The sequence below is a fragment of the Triplophysa dalaica genome, chromosome 22 (assembly GCF_015846415.1).
Source record: "Triplophysa dalaica isolate WHDGS20190420 chromosome 22, ASM1584641v1, whole genome shotgun sequence".
Lineage (NCBI taxonomy): Eukaryota > Metazoa > Chordata > Actinopteri > Cypriniformes > Nemacheilidae > Triplophysa > Triplophysa dalaica.
In genome coordinates, this window is record NC_079563.1 from 13,202,242 (window position 1) to 13,221,024 (window position 18,783).

The following is an 18,783-nucleotide window of genomic DNA, read 5'->3' on the forward strand; positions in this document are numbered from 1 at the left end:
AAGGAGAATCTATACAATATAAAGAAACATGGGCTTATAGAACAAAACACAGCTCTTGACACAACAACAAAACAGGATGTAAGAAATAGACCATGCTCAAAATATCATGACAGTCAATTCAGTCCAAAGTGAGTCTTTCTAATTCAGCCGTGGCTGTATGTGAAGCAGATGGCGTGTCAGACTTCTGGCCTTCTACAGATTTAAAGTGCTAGAGGGAAAAACAATAAGACCAACAATAATAAAACCGGTTAAACATTAAAAAGACAAAAACTTAAAACGTTTTAAACCATTTGTTTTACTAATAATATAATAATGATACTTTATAGGATCTGAAACATATTTATAACATTTTATCGTCTAACCTGCAAATTTTTGAATTCAGAGTAGAGTGTGAACAGGACATGGAGCTAGTGAATTCGGTTCTTAGTCCAATCTCCCTAAGAGGTAACACATTCAATAAAAAAGATACACAAGCAATAAACACGTAAAAGTAACAAATATACAATGAAACAACTTACCACAAATAATGTCGACATACTCTGCCAAACTACAGTCAATATCTGCTGTGGGCAGATTCACCTGGTGAACGGACGGAAACACTGGGTACATTTTAGCAAATTTCCAGCTTCGTGCTTGTCCGGATAAAAATGTTAGAGGTGTGAAGTTGTGGTGTGCCATCTGCTCACCGTGTGATGTACTGAAACAGCTCTTTAATCTCTGCTGTTACAGGAAGATGATCATAGTCGGCTGGATCATATGCGCTGTGAGAAATCAAGCACACATACGCTCCCATTTTTAATTTAACTAAAGTTGAACGTAATTGCTCTTAGCTCGTACTTGTATCTAATGTACATGACTTATAGTTCCAACTCTTTATGCAGCAAACAATCTGATAAGTATATGACATTGAACTGTAAGATAGTAGCAGTTCTATCTCAAACAAGCTGTCCTACCCTTCTGGAGCAGATCCAGGCTCCCCTTCCTCTTCATCAGACTCTGTATCATCAGAATCATCATCATCATCTTCGTCGTCATCATCCTCCTCCTCTTTATCATCATCCTCGTTTTCTTTAGTACCACGAGAACCAGGTGGCTCTATTTTTCTCTGCTGTTAGGATAAACACTTGTCAAACTTCAATCCATTCATTCTTTATCTAATAATAAACTAATGTACGCGAAGAGTGCATTTAGCGTTATATTTACTCGATTTTAATAACCATAATAACTGCATATTAACTGTAATATCTTTATCGTATGAAATCGGCTCGAAGTTTAAATTAATAAGACAAGCAGCTACTAGGGCATAGTAGCACACAAAACAGAAATTGCCATCATAATTAGCATTTTAACCCTGTTGTCACATGCGTCGTGAATCAAACTTTCACTTCCATTTCAGCAAACTAGACAATAGTTTACCAACACTGGTAAAGTATCTGTTTAGTTTATGGTTTTAAAATTTTACCGTTTTATTGTCATTTTAAAAGAAATGACCATGGATTCGTTGTGTAATTTTTGGATTTTATAGAAGCTAATTTTTATTTATGAGTCACATAATGTCTGTTATTTGAAATATTTGTTTTGTTATTTTATTTTGCTTTGTTTTGTTCTTACATTTTGTTATGTCTCATGTAAAGATTATGAGCTGGAGTTCATCAGAATCAACATTAGGGGAGAGCGGGGTAAGTTGTCACACGGGTAAGTTGTCACACTGTTCATTACTCCAACACTAGAGGCTCTATCTCAAAAATCAAATAGCCACTTTGTGTGACTTCTTATTCTATAGTCAATTTCCTGTTCACATTTGGTCAAGATCGCTCTAATCTGATATTAGCACAATCTTATTATTTTTCTGCTCAAAAAGTAAAAAATTTGCACTTTAAATTTTATGCAATAAAACTTTGTTAGATATGAATGATAAAAATTATTATCTTGCACAAAATAGAGGAGACATTAACGTGTCTTTTGATACTTTAGGTGACGTGCTATGTTGAGCTAACCTTAAGATTTAGCCAACATTACCACACATGTCAGTTTGGGGCAAGTTGTCTCAATGATTTTGGGGCAAGTCGTCACATCTGACAACTTGCCCCAGTACAAATATATATAGACATTTTAGACATTTCCTGATCAATGGGCCACCTGGCAGCAAAGAAGGGGCAAATTCCTCTGGATGGATGAAAGACACGCACTTTGTTGACCTCCTGAAACATTTCAGTGAACATACAAAGTGCTCAAACGAGAAGCCCTGTTTCCTTTTGGACAACCACGAGTCTCATCTGTCCATTGATGGACTCAATTATGCAAAAGAAAATGGCATCATCATGCTGTCATTCCCACCCCACTGCCCAGATCGGCTCCAACCATAAGACAGGTCTGTCTACGGGCCACTAAAGAGGCACATCAAAAGCGCTTGTGATTCCTGGATGAGGAACATCCCAGGGAGGACGATGTCAATTTATGACATTCCTGGGTTTGTGGCAAATGCCTATCCTCTGGCTGCAACCCCCTGAACATTCAGGTTAGCTTTAGGGTGGCCGGGGTTCAATCTTACAACAGAGATGTATTTCTGGAAACCAAGTTTACACCATCCTAGGTCACAGATCGCCCCATTCAGAACCCTGCCAGGCCCCAGTACCAACTCTGCTCTGTCTAGCATGCCCAGTTATGCTTCTGCTTCCACCAGCTCACCCTTACCCAGCAATGCTATTGCTGACAGCAGGCTACCAACTCCAGAGGACATCCGGCCATATCAGAATGGATCTATGTGCAAGCCAGAGAACGTTTCAGTTAAAGTTCAAAGTAATGCGTTTTGATTGAAATGTGTACAGTTTGGCTTGAAATAATTGTTTTTTTCGAATTCTCTAAGCATGATTGTTTATACTTCCACTTCTGGTTTGAATATAAAAATGAAAATCAATATTCAAAATTAAGTAGTTGTGTTCTTATTTTTAGATAATCTAGTGTGACAACTTACCTGCCGATGGGGCAAATTGTCACAAGTGCACATCCTCTATTCAACAGTCTACAACTCCGTAATGAGATACGATATGAAAATGTAATGAATACAAATTATGTTCCCAAGAAGTCACTCTTTCATTTGGTATAACATTTATACCGCTGTGATGTATGGTGCTCAGTAAATGTTACTCAGTGTAAAAAGTGTGACAACATGCCCCGCTCTCCCCTATTGTACAGCGTTGAACTGGTGCATGATTGAGAAATTCAGTAAGAAAATATTTTCTTAAGAAATATTAAGAATATTAATAAAGCTTTAAACACAAAGTAGAAAAACAGGCGGAGACATTAAATGTGCTAAGAGGGTTAGTGCATATTTTTCCATTTTTAAATAAAAGCTCAGGTGCACTGGTGCAGTCACAGTAATGCACAGGATGTAATGTCACGCATAAAGTAAAAATATACAGTGGCCAAGGTCCTTCTACACCAGGACCGAAAGCAGCTAGTGACAGGAAGTATAGAAAATCTTACAGATCAAAGCGAGACTTACTAAGTGTTTCTTATGAACAGCAAGTGGCAAGTTCAAGAGAGGAAATGCATTGGTTGCTTTGCTGCCATCTAGTGGTTGAGGAAGATATCTCAGGGTTAAATGAGTTGTTGCTGTTCTTAAATGCATTAGATACTATATAGATGAATATTCATCTTTTCAGCTGTCAGTCCTCCTCAGCATTAGGACACGGTGTGGAATGTTCATCAGAGCTGATCACCTGTGTAGTGCCAGCTACTTCATTAAAGATAGGTTAACTAGAGTTAACAAGTATGACTTATAATAATACTAAAAGTAATAATAACTTTGTATTTAACTTACTTATAATTGTCCATTATTTCATCATGTCTAGGTCAATGTCAACAACCCCCTGTGAAGAATGTGGCAAAGTGAGATTGTATTATATACCAGAAGAACAAAAAATAAAATAAAGGATATATCTTTCTATTGAGCTTTTAACTTGAGAAATGCTGTGATCATAGAGTTGAACTTATGAATGTAATCAGTTGTACCTAATGTTGAACATCATCTTTTAAATGAAGTTTTAATGTTTGAATCATATCTTATTAATGTATTTACAGCATACAGTTTGAGGAAATAAGTCTTTATTAATATGCAGTAATAAAACAGAAGTATAGTTTTAGCAAGGTTGTAATGTATTTAAAGACATGTAGTGTTACACATCATTAAGATATGGAAAATCTAGTACACTGTTAAGTATCATTACTTACACAACACGACTGTTGACACATCAACTTGGAAAAAGTAAATCTTTGAAAAAACATGTCGGAAAACCGGGCATGCATTACAAAGTCTAGCCTATCTTCTACACATGTAATGATCTCACTAAGATGTTCTGTCCATTTAGAAAGATTAAATACATCACACAAAGTCACTTCACTGACATGTAGTCTTGCCTTTTAACAGCAATTATACTGTCCCTGACTTCTTGACAAGTCATTTCATTGATGTACAGGACCTTTAACAGAGGTTGACATGCAGGACAAACCATCGTTTGCTCTCCCAATTACCCTGAATGACATAAGTCATTTATCTAATGTGTATAATATTCATCAATGGGTTGCAGTGACGATTCCTATTAAATGTGACTTTAAAAGCCAAAGTGTTTTTATGACATTATCACAAGACCACAGTACCATGACGTACACAGGAAGCAGCAAGTTCAAGAGGAAACACAATGGTTGTTTTGCCCCCACTTAGCGGTCAAGTATGATATCTTAAACAAAGTTTTACATTTATTTTGCTCAGTTTTAAATTAGTTGTTGATGTTCTTGGTTGCATCAGACACGAATCAATGAATATTCCTCTTATCAGCTGTTATTCCTCAGCAGTTCTAGTACACGATGTGGGCTGTTCATCTGAGCTGCTGTGATCCAAAATGATTTCGTCTCTGACTGCTGGTCCAATCTCAGAATATTCAGAATCCTTAGTGTCTTCTGCTGCTGCTAAGTTCTGATTGGCCTCTCGTGGCTTAATGAAGTCTGTGTAGATGTATGGCAAAAGAGACACCTCAGTGCCAGGAACTTCCTAAAACAGAAATAGTAAAGTGGACATATGATATTATTTATATTAATTTAAGTAACAATTCTAAAATAATTACAAATGAATAATAATTATTATTATTAAATGAATGAATAATTCATTAATTGTAATAGTTTGTCTCTTTATGACCTTTGTCAATTAGGCCTACCTGATAAATTCCAAGACTAATGTCAACATCCTCTGTGAAGAATATTGTACATGTGAGATTGTATTAGAACATAATTCATAGCATATTGTTATTTTTTGGACTGTTGGCTAATGTTTATACCTTCTGTAGTTCTGTTATTTTCTGTTCTGTGACCTACAACACAATTCACAACAACGCACAATGCATTTACTAACTATGTACATGATAGATTAAACAGTAATTGTTATAGTTATAAAGAATATGTAGACTAAAGAGTTTTTAGGGGACTAACTCTGGTTACAAGTCCGACTCTCAAACCTCTAGGCTACAATTGCCGCATAAATTCATAATTTAATTGTGTAATAAGTAAATCTTACTTTTACGGTATTTGTAAATGCCGTAGAACAAAATAATACACAGTCCCAGAACGCCTAATGCAAGTCCACTCCAAAGGAAAGCCTGATTTTGTTTGCTGTTAGCATCATGTTTTTGGGAAAATGTTGTGTTTTCACCTTGACAGAAAAACAGAGTAGATTGTTGCATAACACTTTTCCTTTTGACAATCTTGATATCTATGCAACTTTTCTGCTTACCCGTACAAATTGTTTCTTTGTTTAAAGGACGTTCAATAAATGCTGGGTTGTTTATTTGGATAAAATACCAACGGTTGTGTTTGTTCATATTTTAGTTAAAACAATCATTTTTTTTATGTTTTATTCCTGGTAAATAAAAAATGACACTCACCGTATGTGAAAACTTCCTCACTGGTAATGTAAGTTTGTGTTTCTGATTTTCCAATTGAATTTGTTGCTACACAACTGTATTTTCCATCATCTGAACTGGTTATATTGCTGATGTGTAGAGTCTGGTTGTTTTCACTGAATGAGTGTCTGTTGTCCCTTTGAATTGGAGAATCTTCTCTCTTCCACATTATATTGGTATGCGTTCCGCTCACTTTACACGTGAGAGACACAGATGTGTTGTTGACACTCCAGGAGACAACAATTCCTGTTGCATCTAATGGGTCTTAAAGTAAAATGTGTTATAAACAAGATGAATAAACAGCAATGATAACAAAATTAATGAACTGCAATAAGATCAATGTAATTGTAAAGGAAATTACAAAGGAATTAGCAGGACGATATTTTTGACTTACGTAAAATATTTAATACGAAGATGAAGCTTTTTGTGGAAGAATTATTTGTAATAATAGTTTCCTTGAATACTCCTTCAACCTGCGCTGTCACATTCTCCAAAATGAGGCTGTTATTGTTTAAATCGAAATGAGCTTTACCACAGCATTGGCTGTAAACTATTTGTGAACTGTTTTGTTTAAGAAATTTAAGACAAAGACATGTTTTGTTCAGATTTTTCAGATGGGTCCATTCCACTTCCTTTAAGGAATCAACAGTTTGCTGACCAAGTTTTTCTCCTCTCAGCTCAACTCGATTGTATAAACCCGTCTGGACTGTGACTGCCAATAGATCTCTCGCTGTGAAATCAAATGTTTATCTCATTATACAAGGAAAAACATAAATATTCAAACAGTGTAGTGAAACAGTGTAAACAAGATGTCTACAGTACATCCATCTATTTCAAATTATTTTCTGATCTTAGTAACAAATGCATCAATAGTTAAAACAACACAAAAAGCAATGAAAAATGATCAACCACACTCACCAAAAGCAGCGAATAGAAACAGCCATACATAAATGTTACATCCAGGCATTGTGACTCAAGACTCTATTTTGTTCTTATGCAACTAAATAAAATTTTACCATCATTGGTTATTATTAATAAAACCAAAAGCACCATAAAAGTATCTATGATCTACTTATGATGCACTTCACTCGCACTCTAACAAATGAAACTGTTGCCCCAGAATCACTAACCACCTCAAACCACAATAGGGAAGCATTTTATAAAAGGGGCAGGACAGAGGTGAGGGGAGGCCTATTCATATTCTTATTAAGGTCATCTCAATATTAATATACAGCTGCGGAAAAGAGACCATTTCAGAGACAGATTTTACTACTTTTATTACTTTACTATTTACTCTTTTTGTTGCATTCTGTGAAGTACTTACAACGTATTTACCAAATTTCAAGTAAAAATATAGTTCCTGTTTGCATTTATTTGCAGGAAATAAAAAAAACTTTATATTCACTCCTAAGCTATACCACACTTATATTTGTATGCTTTCAGGAATCGTTCAAAACCTTGAAATATATATATATTGTGTGTCTTGTCATACTGTCAGTCTTCCACATTGCTGTTTGATTTAGTTAAAATGCAATAGACACTGGACTGGCTACAATTGTTAGAAAGGTTGTGTTGGGATATTGAATTGTATCAGTATGACAGAGGTCTAGAAGTTAAATGGCGAATATATTTGTTAATATGTTGCAAAAGCAACAAGAAGTGGAGATATAAGCTGAGAAATGTAATTATTATTTATTAAACATTGTTAAAACCTTGCTAATACATTTGCTTTTAAGATATGTGTTTGTTACTTCATATAACCAAAGATAAGGAGAATCTATACAATATAAAGTATCATGGGCTATAGAAAAAAAAAGCTCTTGACAACAACAAAACAGGATGTAAGAAATAGACCATGCTCAAAATGTCATGACAGTCATTTCAGTCCAAAGTGAGTCTTTCTAATTCAGCCGTGGCTGTATGTGAAGCAGATGGCGTGTCAGACTTCTGGCCTTCTACAGATTTAAAGTGCTAGAGGGAAAAACAATAAGACCAACAATAATAAAACCAGTTAAACATTAAAAAGACCCAAATTTAAAACGTTTTAAACCATTTGTTTTAATGAACATGAACAATATTTGCATAATAATGATACTTTATAGGATCTGAAACATTTGAAAAAATTGTCTAACCTGCGAGTTTTTGAATTCAGAGTAGAGTGTGAACAGGACGTGGAGCGAGTGAATTCGGTTCTTGTACACAGGTATGTCCAATATCCCTAAGAGGTAACACATTAAAAAAAGAAGAAACACAAGCAATAAACACGTAAATGTAACAAATATACAATGAAACAACTTACCACAAATAATGTCGACATACTCTGCCAAACTACAATCAATATCTGCTGTGGGCAGATTCACCTGGTGAACAGACGGAAAAATATAGATGAACACTTGAATGTATAGTAAGAAAATTCAACAAAACTAATTTTGTCAGAAAGATAACCTTTCCCAAAAGTTCCTCAAAATCAGATGGCCACTCTTGCATCAGGCTGTCGATGTCCGGCATTGCTCTGTCGTAACAACCAAGAGTCTAGTTACAAAACTAATTCTCGCATTGGGTTTAGAGTAGAACAAGTTTAAGATCTTGCCTGGTGTAGTTTACAGTAGCTGGAGGTTTTGACCGATGCAGTTCACTGATGCTCTCAATCCAGTTGTCTATGGCTTTGAGGTTTCTTTCTGGGTTTTCTATGCTCTTAACCTTCATTTCCTTTGCAAGAGATGTAAATCACATTCTCAATCATCTGATCCACATCTTTGCTGTACTGTACATCCATGTCAGATGGTGTTTCAATATACTGAGTGTGTGTTGTCTCACAGTGACATTGTGTTGTTTGCTGTTCTCCGACAGCCACAGGGAAAGCACTGTGGGGTCTGACTGTTTAGTGCAAGGCTCATCCAGAACTAGAAGACCCAGATTATCTGGCTTGCCATCCGGTCGCGGTACCTACACATCAAATGAAACATCGAAACTGAACTAGATTCAACATTCAAAGATCAATCATTCTGGTCGGAGAAGAAGAGTCACATACTTTGAGGAAAGCATCAATGTCTCCCACAGCCGGAATAAAGTCAGGGATAAACGGCTTCAGTTTGTGATCAAGATCTATCGTCTGAGGGGTGTATCTTAAGGAAAAAGTCACATGTAACAGTAAGCACCCATAGAAATTTGACTGAAGTAACACTGGGTACATTTTAGCAAATTTCCTGCTTCGTGCTTGTCCGGATAAAAATGTTAGAGGTGTGAAGTTGTGGTGTGCCATCTGCTCACCGTGTGATGTACTGAAACAGCTCTTTAATCTCTGCTGTTACAGGAAGATGATCATAGTCGGCTGGATCATATGCGCTGTGAGAAATCAAGCACACATACGCTCACATTTTTTATTTAACTAAAGTTGAACGTAATTGCTCTTAGCTCTTACTTGTATCTAATGTACATGACTTATAGTTCCAACTCTTTATGCAGCAAACAATCTGATAAGTATATGACATTGAACTGTAAGATAGTAGCAGTTCTATCTCAAACAAGCTGTCCTACCCTTCTGGAACAGATCCAGGCTCCCCTTCCTCTTCATCAGACTCTGTATCATCAGAATCATCATCATCATCATCTTCGTCATCCTCCTCCTCCTCCTCCTCTTCATCATCATCCTCGTTTTCTTTAGTACCACGAGAACCAGGTGGCTCTTTTTTTCTCTGCTGTTAGGATAAACACTTGTCAAACTTCAATCCATCCATTCTTTATCTAATAATAAACTAATGTACTTGAATTAGCCTTACCTTTGTTTCATCTTCTAGTTTACTACCAGTGTAACTGGCCATGGTGCTCTGCTTCTGCCTCCCTGCCCTCCTGGAAACTGTATTAAAGAAACGTAGGTTATATTAAACGGTTGACAAATGTAATAATTAAATAAAGAAATAGTAAACAATGGGTTTTACCAATCTGTCGTGGGGTCGGGGTGTGTACACTGTCCGCGTCGTCCGCGTTTACGTCAAAACTTTCGTCGTATGGTTGATTGGATGTCAGTTGGATCTTTCACAGTGAAGAGTGCATTTAGCGTTATAATATTTTAATAACCATAATAACTGTATAATAACTGTAATGCCTTTATTGTCTATGCAATCGGCTCACTATGTTTGAAATAGTAAGACAACTAGCTACCTAGCTACAAAACGAGAATGCTAAACGAGGATGTAACATGTAAATGTTTTTCATTTTCGTAACTGACAATATGTGGAAAACATTTAATCATTTAAAGCAAAATCCGACGTAAAGAACATATAACGTCACTGCGTTGAAACGGAGTTACAGGAATGTGCCGTCAGCGGGGAAGAAAATAAATCTGATGTATCGCTTACGTAAACATTTTTACAACAGAAATTGCCATCATAATTAGCATTTTAAGCATGTTTTCACATGCGTCGTGGTATCAAGGATCTTGTTTCTAAACTGCAGACATTTGCGTGATAATAACAAACCTTTTGTCGCTCGGACCTCTCCATGAAAACACGGTGTATGGTTTCCAAGGAAACTGTTCTCGCGAGACTTTCGTGCGAGGAGAACGTGATGCTCCGCGTTCAGCAGATAAAAACGAAATATACAGTGTTGAGTGTGTGAAATAAACGTGATATCAAAGTTTGTATGTAATAAAACACACATTTGGTGATTGAAATAATCACGTTTCATTCCAAGTGCAATATCGTATTGTGTGCGCATGTTATATGATTAAACGTTTCTTTATCGTTACTTAAGGTTGACAAGGTTGAGCATTAATCTGAATTTCTTTAAGTTAAAACTGATTCAGAAACAATTGTGGCGATACGGATTAACTCTAATGCCGGATGTGGTTTTCAGATACTTTCCATTCTGGTTCACCCTTTTAGCATAGCTTTCATCTATTTTCCGGCTGATTTTTTTGTGTTTTTGCTACGTTTTTGCATAGAAAACACAGTAATGTGTAAATTTGTACGATTCTTTAAAACATGACAAGTTTCTCAATAAATTCAAGAGATGGATACATAACACAGTCAACAGTAACGTTTTTATTTAGTAATGACAAATATACAGTGAAATGTTTCTATTGGTATTGTTCTGAATTAGTAAAGGTTTCCGATATATTTAATAAAATATCATACATAAATTAAGTGCTGCAGATAATAGTTGACTTACAGACTTGACAAGCTTAAAAACATGCCGCAAGTTTTTGTTCAGTATTTTTACATCTCCAAAAGTCCGTTGTGTCTGTTTCCTTTTATTTCGATCTTATCTTGCAGACTGTAACGTTAGATGGAGTGGTTTTGCAAAAGTTGCCCTCCTGTTCTTCACTTTTCAACACATGTTTGACACCAACAACACATTGTCAAACAAATGCTGAACATTTGTCCCAAGAGTATTAGTATAAAGCTGTCTCTGGACCAGCTTTACTTTTTGCACCGAGACAATTATAAAAGGTATTTTACAGATTTTCTTCGAATTCCAGTTCAGCTTAAGCATGCCTTTTAATATTAATGAGCAGATCTTTGTTGAATTCAGCATCTAGATTCACAGCTCCGCTCTTGCCTCCAGGAGGATCTGTTATCAGAGTGAGTTTGTTGAACACTCCACGGCCAAAATAGTCAGCGATCACCGAGAAGCCATCATTGGAAGATTTCAACTATGAGAGAGGAAAAAAGATTCAATGACTAAACATTCACTTGCATTACAGCTAAGATACAAGTAGACAATAGTTTACTAACACTGGCAAAGTAGTTGTTTAGTTAATGGTCTTAAAATTGTTATACAAATGATTGTTTTCCAGCCATGGATTCTTACCATATTTTTAGATTTTATAGAAGGTAATTTTTTTATTGATGAGTCAAATAATGTCTGTCATTTGCAATATTTTGAAGCTTTGTTTTGTTCGTACATATTGTCATGTCTCAGGTAAGCCAAGAATTGGATTGGATTTGGAAATCCAAAATTGATTTCAGAGGGAAACCATGGCAAATGAACTAAAATGATGTTATGACTGAAGAGTTCTGTGGTTGTTGACACGAGCAACTTTGTTACAAATGTTTCTTTAAAAGAAGGAGGAAAATGAGCACCTGTCTATTGAAATGGTCGTGAAGATCTCGTTTCTGATCTTGTGCCCGCAGCATGTCCATGACCTTCCTGTTTTCAGGGGTGCAGGTTGGACACTCGGCCTCGCTCTCAGCGAAGCTCTCCAAGCAGTGCTGGTGGAACGAGTGGCTGCACAGGAAGTGCACAGACGGCAACTCCAGTGGGCTGTTACACATGTTGCACTTGGTCTTTTGGAAAATCTTTGCACTGAAAGAGCAAGAATATACACTTTCAATTTTTGATAAAACTCTGGGACTTTCAGAAAATGGAAAGTGAGTAATGTCTAACTGTGTCTCAAACGACTATTATTGTGGAACAGTAACCACATGACAGCAACGGGATACAAGGCTCACCAAGATTTGAGTTCCTGGATCTCAGCTCGCAGATGGGCTGTCTCCTCTCTGTACTGTCGAATCTTTTTTTCATCTTCTTCAATCTGCCGGGTCTCCCTCTCTAGTTTATTTATCAAGTAGTCTTTTATGACTGACAGAGAGGCTGTGGAGTTATGAGCCAAAGTCTGCACCACTGTTGTCAAAAACAGTCATATGTTTAACAATAAGGAATATATAAATATTTTATGAACTGGAGTTATCAGAATCAACATTATTGTACAGTGTTGAACTGGTGCATAGCAGTGACAGAGAAATTCAGTAAGAAAATATTTTCTTAAGAAATATTAAGAATATTAATAAAGCTTTAAACATAAAGTAGAAAAAACAGGAGGCAACATTAAAAGTGCAAAGAGGGCTAGTGTGTATGTTTCCACTTTAAAAAAAACAAGTAAGGTGCACTGGGGCAGTCACAGTAATGCACAGGATGTAAATGTCACGCATAAAGTAAAAACAGAACCTTCCGAAAGCCGCAAGTGTTAAAGAATCAGGCAGTTAAGTTAAGATGTGTGGAAACCACAAGCAATTATAGTCAACCTTTTGAACTTTGTGTAATGGAGAAGCCAGAAGCACTTCTTTCTTACCCAATAGTGGAGGCATCAGGTTATTTTGATCGATGTGCTGCAGAACTTCGCTAATGTAAGCTTTGCAGTTTTCTTCTTTGCGTGCAAAGTAGCCTAGTGCCTGTTCCCACAAACACGCCTCCTTGTCACCATAACGCTTACAGGCCTCTACAACTTTTCCGTATTCTTCATTCTGCATGTGGTAATGCATTATCTGTTGGTATCTACAGAGAAGCCCAATTCAGTCACTATTAAGTAATCGCTTTCATAAGATAATTTAGAAGATGTAATGTCATTAAAGGAATAATCACCCAAAAATGAAAACTCTCCCATCATTTACTCACCCTCAGATTGTTCCAAACCTGTATACATTTCTTTCTTCTGCTGAACACAAAGGAAGACGTTTAGAAGAATGTCAGTCACCAAATAAATCTCATTCCCTATTGACTCCCATAGTATTTATTTCTCTACTATGGCAGTAAATGGGGGATCAGATCTTTTACTGGCTAATGACATTCTTCCAAATATTTTCCTTTGTGTTCAGCAGAACAAAGAAATTTATCAGGTTTGTAATAATCCGAGGGTCAGTAAATGATGACATAATTTTCATTTTTGGGTGAATTATCCCTTTAAATATGATTAAAATACAGGCTAATGGATAGAGGGTGGAGATTTCTATCTTTTTCTATGAAAAAGCCTCCAAATGTTATGCACAGTTCATATCTTAATTTTTTTAATAATTTATGGTCAAAAAACATTTTTTTCCCATAAATCCCATGTCCCTCAGTGAATCAGTGTAAATATCTGATGGCTTTTATCCCAATTTACTTTTATCAAAGTTATAACAGTTTCAGTAAAACTACTGAAACATTTCTGGTGACCATAATATAAAAAAAATGAAACAAAAAAATTTAAACTAGAAAATGTACTTAGGGAATAAACTGAAAAAAGTGAAATTTGTAAATAAGTAAAATAATAAATAAAGATAAAGATAGATTCAACTTAAATACTACCATAAAACATAAATAAATAAAATGTCAAAAGACAATTGCTAAAACTGAATAAAAACTAAACGAAAAATAAAAGCTAGTTCAAAATACAAATGAAACTACAAAAAAACTGAAAACAAAATTATAATAACTCAGACTTTGATTGCATGCCAAGGGTGCTTTCAAATCTATAATTGTCACTAAAAAAACTTTCTTTTCTAAATTAGTGAGAGGAAAGACAGTCACCCACAGCATGCCCTTTTCATAAAGGTATAGCACTCCTTCTTTAAAGTTGTGCATTTGGCAGAGGACCAGGGCCTTGTCAAACACGGTGTTGTCACTCCTCAGCAGAGACAATGCTGCCTCCTGCAGGACTCTCTTTTTCTGCCAGACAATGAGACAAAGACGTTTTCATCAGTCATTTGCAGAGCTCTTTGGCCATTCCCAAACATACCTAGGAATAAATACATGTTTTACCTCTGGATCCTGCTCGTGTGCCCAGTCCTGCAGTCTGAGCTCGAGAAGAGTGTCATAAACCCCCTCGGGAGAGAGCGGATCCACCTCTATCATGTGTTCTAGGAACGCTCGCAACTCCCGTGGGTTATTGGCAAAGACAGGTATGAACTCCTCGGGATTGGCCTGGGATTTGTCAGTATCAAAACAAAGTTTTGGAAAATCCTGTGCTCACTATGTTCTTCAGTATATTTGATCAGGATGACACTAATATCACTTCAATTGAATTACCTTTCCCACTGTCTTGTCGAGACTGTCCTTATCAGTCGAGTCCTTGCTAGGCTGATAGTCTGTGCAGAGGCGCTTTAGCAGGACGGTTGTGCTTTCGGGTACATGGTGCATTAGAGTTTTACCATATCGCTTCATGTTACTCTCCGCCTGATTAAATGGCAACTTTCCTATGTAGCGTAACGCCTCCTGATAATTCTGAGGAACAAAAAAGGAAATTTATTTTGTTGTGGACAAAATGGAAAAGGAAATTTGATAAACAACAGACAAATTACCTTCAAATCCTCCAGCTGGATCTTCAGGTACCATTCGTGATGCATGTGTCTCTCTGCCAGGAACACAGCGTGACTGTGATAACCAGCCTGCCGCAACACTTTGATGGCGATTTCAACATCGAAATGCACCTCACTTTCATTGCTCTACATTGGTAGACACACGTGTAAAATAAGATATTTTTCATTGACAAGACTGTATTCAAATGCCTAAAGGTGCCACCCAAAAACTATTTTTTAGCAGACCTTTATAAATTCTTCTAGTTTGGAGCTGTCCTTCAGTTTAGTGTAGCAATTGAGCAGTAGAGTAGTGTGGTCAGCGTTGGCCAGAGACTGTCTGTGGAGGGCCTGTAGGTACGCTGTCAAGTTATGTATCCTCTGCGCATCCAAAAATTTACGAATTACATATGAAGGTTCAAGCTTTCCAATTGTGCTGAAAAACAAAATGGAGCACAAAATTAAATTGTGACATTGTGTGCTTTACTGTTTTAAATGACTTATACAGTATAATAGTCTTTGAAGGGATAGTTCACCAAACAATGGAAATTCTGTCTTCATTTACTCACCCTCAGAATGTTCCAAACCTGTCCTAACCCTAACTAAACACAAAGGATAATGATATTCGGAAGTATGTCAGTAACCAAACAGATCTCATCCCCTATCGACTCCCATAATATTTGTTTTCCTTACTATGGCAGTAAATGGGTGATGAGATATGTTTGTTTATTGACATTCATCCAAACATCTTCCTTTGTGTTGAGGTTTGGAACAACCTGAGGTTGAGTAAATGATGACAGAATTTTAGGGTGAACTATCCCTAGAATGACCGTATTCTGAAACAAATGTGTCAGTTTTTTATGATTTACTGTTTTCTGCATAAATTAATTCTACATAATGTAAAGAACAATCTGAGAAAATAAAGCCTTATAAAATATGTCTTTAATATTGTCTGAGTAAGGCCATGTGAAAGAGTGATATGAATGTTCAGGAACCCAAATTCTTTTTTTTGGTGCAAAATAAAAAAAACATTCTGTCAGAAAATTTATATCATTATTTAAAATAATTAATTTCAGAGTTATAAATAAAACTTGAGTACTGTCTCTCAATTCTATCTCGTACCCTGCCTCACAGACAGGGTCACAAATTTAGGAATTTCAGAAATACCATTTATACACCTACCGAATATACTGTTGAATAGCTCCATCATGATCCCCTTTATTGTAGAGGTGGTCTCCATATTGCCTAAATATCTCAGACAGACCATCGTTGTCCAGATGTTGACTCTTTGCCAAGTTAATAGCCATCACAAACAGGTTTTTCTTAAATAACATCTACAAGACACAGACAAAAGTTAATTGCCAATCATCATCACAAAGCAATTAATGTTATTTAAAAAAGCTTTTTAAAGTAATGCAACATTTTACCTTTTAATACTGTAATACTGTACTGATATTTTCTTGCAAATAATCTTTTTAGTTACGTTTTAGTTACTTGCCTCTAACTTTGTTTGTGTGTCTTTTTCTTGCAACGTGTACATTGTTCGGTCTCTCGTAAGCACGTAGAATGAGCCCCACTCTGCCAAAACGTCAATGACATCATCAAATACAGCACTATATGCGATGAACTTGTTGTCCAGATCGTATATGGTAAGGGTGTGCTTCACTGTAGGGGAAGGCCCTCCACTGGCATAATCAGATCTGCACAAATAGAAAATTTTTTGGAGAATATTAAACAGAGTTAAATAGTAGGTTAAAGAAAAATGATTTAAGCAATGAAAAAACTATTACTTGATAGGTGACTTGTTGTTGTCTGTAAGCATAAGTAGGTATCCTCTGTGCCAGTGAGTCAGAAGTTTGTGCCCTTCGAAGGCAAAGCAGGGTCCTCTCTCATCCGGCTGGTACAAATACACACAGTCATCTCCGGCCACTATGAACTGAGAGTCCTGCGACGGGTCTGTGAGCGCAGAGCAGCGGAGAGCGCAGCCATGCGTGTCCAATTCTACACGCGGGTACTCTTTCAGCGACAATGTGTAACTCTGTTTACACATAAAAATAACATTATGAGGGCTGTTGTTAGTTCTATATTATTTTTTAAAAAAAAGTAATGCATACCTGCACTTTTTCTAAGGTGGCAACAAACAGGTGCGTGATTTTGCCAGCTTGCCGGAAAGCCAGGCCTGTGATTGGAGAGTTGCCCTCAGGGAGGCTGTGGGTTTTACTGTGTCTGTCTCTGGTGATATCACCCTTGGTCAGCACAACACTGCCATCTGTAAAACCTGAGTACACAATACAGATATTAAAAGAATTCCTTTTTTGTGTGGAGCAAAATAAGACAACAACTCAAGCAGATTTAACTTGTTTCGTTTGTTTACATTAATTGCCCCCAAAATAAAAAGAGGCACTGACAACACATGTGAAATAAATCTCCTACCTAAAGCCATGAAATTAAGGTTTTCATGTACACTAAGACAAGACACTACAGTGGGTTTGTTTCCAGGAATAGCAGGGAATATGCGGGTACACAGTGGACTGCCGCTGTCTCTCTTATCGAGGTTCCAAACCTTCACCTGTCGTGCACACAGTAACACATTCACTTAAATCAAGATATTGGATACACAGACTGGTACTTGCATTTCAAATTTATCTTAAGAAGAACCAAATTCTTACCAGAGGATTAATGCCCTGCTCATCCTCACCCACCGACACCAGGATGTTGTGTTGTTTCAGCTGATAGAGGTGTGTCACGCGCAGTTTATAAGCTTGAAAGCTGGAGAGCTGAAAAGAGCGGGTTAAAAACCAAATCTGTCCATCCATATGTGCAATAAATGAGTTAAAGAAACAGATAACTGTATGGCACGCGTACATGTTAACATACATGAGAGAAACACGTCTAGCATGTGCAAATATCAACTAACATTACACGGTTTCCAATTGCATTAACGAATTAAAACTCGTATTCAAATATATTGAAATAATAGAATTATTGTCTGGCAGTGTCATCATTGCTATCATGCGATATGCAAAACTTTAGCATTTTAAGGATATCTCCAAGCACAACATGTCCTCGGCCCGAATCGCAGGCCGATATACCCAACGGTAGCTGAAAATTCTTCCCATTTTCGCTTGGATCTTTCACCGTTTCTTTATCGAAGAACACAAATCGTCTCCACTGTAAGAACGCTGCCATTTTCCAAGCGATTCCTGTTTAGCAATATCATGTGACTTACAGCACGGTCATGTGATCAGGGACAGGCTCTCGCGTTACTTCTGTTTTAGCTTGGACGTCAATCTAAAAATCCATTTATGGTTAGCATGTACCGTTAAGCTACTATTTATTCCCCAGCCTCTTATCAAAATAAACCGTAACGAAAACTTATCACAGCAAACTTTATAAATTGAATTTGCCACATTCTTCAAAAGATTGGCGGATTGTTTTGCTTTTTTATTGGGCATTCAGATCTGTTTTTAATCTTGGACATTTTTTTAAACCGTTTATATATTGTCTCTGAAAGAATGAGTATGCACTTGGCGCACGAGCATGACCATCCTGTGACTATAAAATATTGCTAAAATATTTTCAAAATAAAACAATTAAAATGAACCAATTATTTGAACTTCAGCACTTTGAAGTACTACACCGACGTGACATCAAAAACTACAACCAGTCGCACAGCTGCTATGTTTGTCCTATTTAACGTGGACCAATCAGATCCTTAGTTAAATACACGATTGACCACTAGCGCACGCAGGCTGGCACGTGGACCAATCATCACTCAC

At 36.7% G+C, this 18,783-nt stretch overlaps 3 protein-coding genes and 1 long non-coding RNA gene across 4 annotated transcripts; all 4 read right to left on the reverse strand.

Moving 5' to 3' along the window:
- Window positions 1–11: 11 nt before the first annotated feature.
- LOC130412196 (uncharacterized) lies at window positions 12–1,063 on the reverse strand. Its single transcript, XR_008905163.1, has 5 exons — window positions 954–1,063; window positions 687–761; window positions 519–579; window positions 363–437; window positions 12–208 (listed from the first exon to the last, which is right to left on the reverse strand). It is a non-coding gene; the product is annotated as an uncharacterized LOC130412196 (long non-coding RNA).
- Window positions 1,064–4,135: 3,072 nt separating this feature from the next.
- Window positions 4,136–7,048, reverse strand: LOC130411933 (uncharacterized). Its single transcript, XM_056736952.1, has 7 exons — window positions 6,873–7,048; window positions 6,349–6,684; window positions 5,937–6,218; window positions 5,570–5,704; window positions 5,334–5,366; window positions 5,214–5,245; window positions 4,136–5,050 (listed from the first exon to the last, which is right to left on the reverse strand). Exons 1-7 carry the CDS (start codon window positions 6,919–6,921, stop codon window positions 4,841–4,843), a joined length of 1,077 nt encoding a protein of 358 aa, XP_056592930.1. The 5' UTR covers window positions 6,922–7,048; the 3' UTR covers window positions 4,136–4,840.
- A 583-nt stretch (window positions 7,049–7,631) lies between these two features.
- Window positions 7,632–10,571, reverse strand: ift46 (intraflagellar transport 46 homolog (Chlamydomonas)). Its single transcript, XM_056737055.1, has 12 exons — window positions 10,433–10,571; window positions 9,893–9,986; window positions 9,734–9,810; window positions 9,492–9,652; window positions 9,225–9,299; window positions 8,986–9,079; window positions 8,772–8,900; window positions 8,545–8,663; window positions 8,400–8,466; window positions 8,254–8,314; window positions 8,087–8,172; window positions 7,632–7,925 (listed from the first exon to the last, which is right to left on the reverse strand). The coding sequence occupies exons 1-12, from the start codon at window positions 10,454–10,456 to the stop codon at window positions 7,836–7,838; spliced, it is 1,077 nt and encodes a 358-aa protein (XP_056593033.1). The 5' UTR covers window positions 10,457–10,571; the 3' UTR covers window positions 7,632–7,835.
- A 405-nt stretch (window positions 10,572–10,976) lies between these two features.
- Window positions 10,977–18,220, reverse strand: vps11 (VPS11 core subunit of CORVET and HOPS complexes). Its single transcript, XM_056737054.1, has 16 exons — window positions 18,048–18,220; window positions 17,674–17,818; window positions 17,438–17,573; window positions 17,119–17,282; window positions 16,795–17,042; window positions 16,503–16,704; window positions 16,187–16,338; window positions 15,254–15,440; window positions 15,011–15,154; window positions 14,739–14,933; window positions 14,472–14,633; window positions 14,245–14,378; window positions 13,027–13,229; window positions 12,407–12,578; window positions 12,038–12,260; window positions 10,977–11,607 (listed from the first exon to the last, which is right to left on the reverse strand). Exons 1-16 carry the CDS (start codon window positions 18,191–18,193, stop codon window positions 11,440–11,442), a joined length of 2,781 nt encoding a protein of 926 aa, XP_056593032.1. The 5' UTR covers window positions 18,194–18,220; the 3' UTR covers window positions 10,977–11,439.
- Between the last annotated feature and the right edge of the window lie 563 nt (window positions 18,221–18,783).

Excerpts from the sequence above, each read along its gene's own strand:
- ift46 (XM_056737055.1), bottom strand. The coding sequence starts at position 10,456 with ATGGAGAGGTCCGAGCGACAAAAG. Across the intron at positions 9,080-9,224 it reads CTGTTTCAGTACATCACACG|ATACACCCCTCAGACGATAG; the intron begins GTGAGCAGATGG and ends TTTTTCCTTAAG. Across the intron at positions 7,926-8,086 it reads CTGAATTCAAAAACTCGCAG|CACTTTAAATCTGTAGAAGG; the intron begins GTTAGACAATTT and ends TTTTCCCTCTAG.
- LOC130411933 (XM_056736952.1), bottom strand. The coding sequence starts at position 6,921 with ATGCCTGGATGTAACATTTATGTATGGCTGTTTCTATTCGCTGCTTTT. Across the intron at positions 6,685-6,872 it reads GTTTCTATTCGCTGCTTTTG|CGAGAGATCTATTGGCAGTC; the intron begins GTGAGTGTGGTT and ends TTGATTTCACAG. Across the intron at positions 5,705-5,936 it reads TGAGGAAGTTTTCACATACG|GTGAAAACACAACATTTTCC; the intron begins GTGAGTGTCATT and ends TTTTCTGTCAAG.
- vps11 (XM_056737054.1), bottom strand. The coding sequence starts at position 18,193 with ATGGCAGCGTTCTTACAGTGGAGACGATTTGTGTTCTTCGATAAAGAA. Across the intron at positions 15,441-16,186 it reads GCTATTCAACAGTATATTCG|CACAATTGGAAAGCTTGAAC; the intron begins GTAGGTGTATAA and ends TTTGTTTTTCAG. Across the intron at positions 14,634-14,738 it reads TCGACAAGACAGTGGGAAAG|GCCAATCCCGAGGAGTTCAT; the intron begins GTAATTCAATTG and ends GACAAATCCCAG.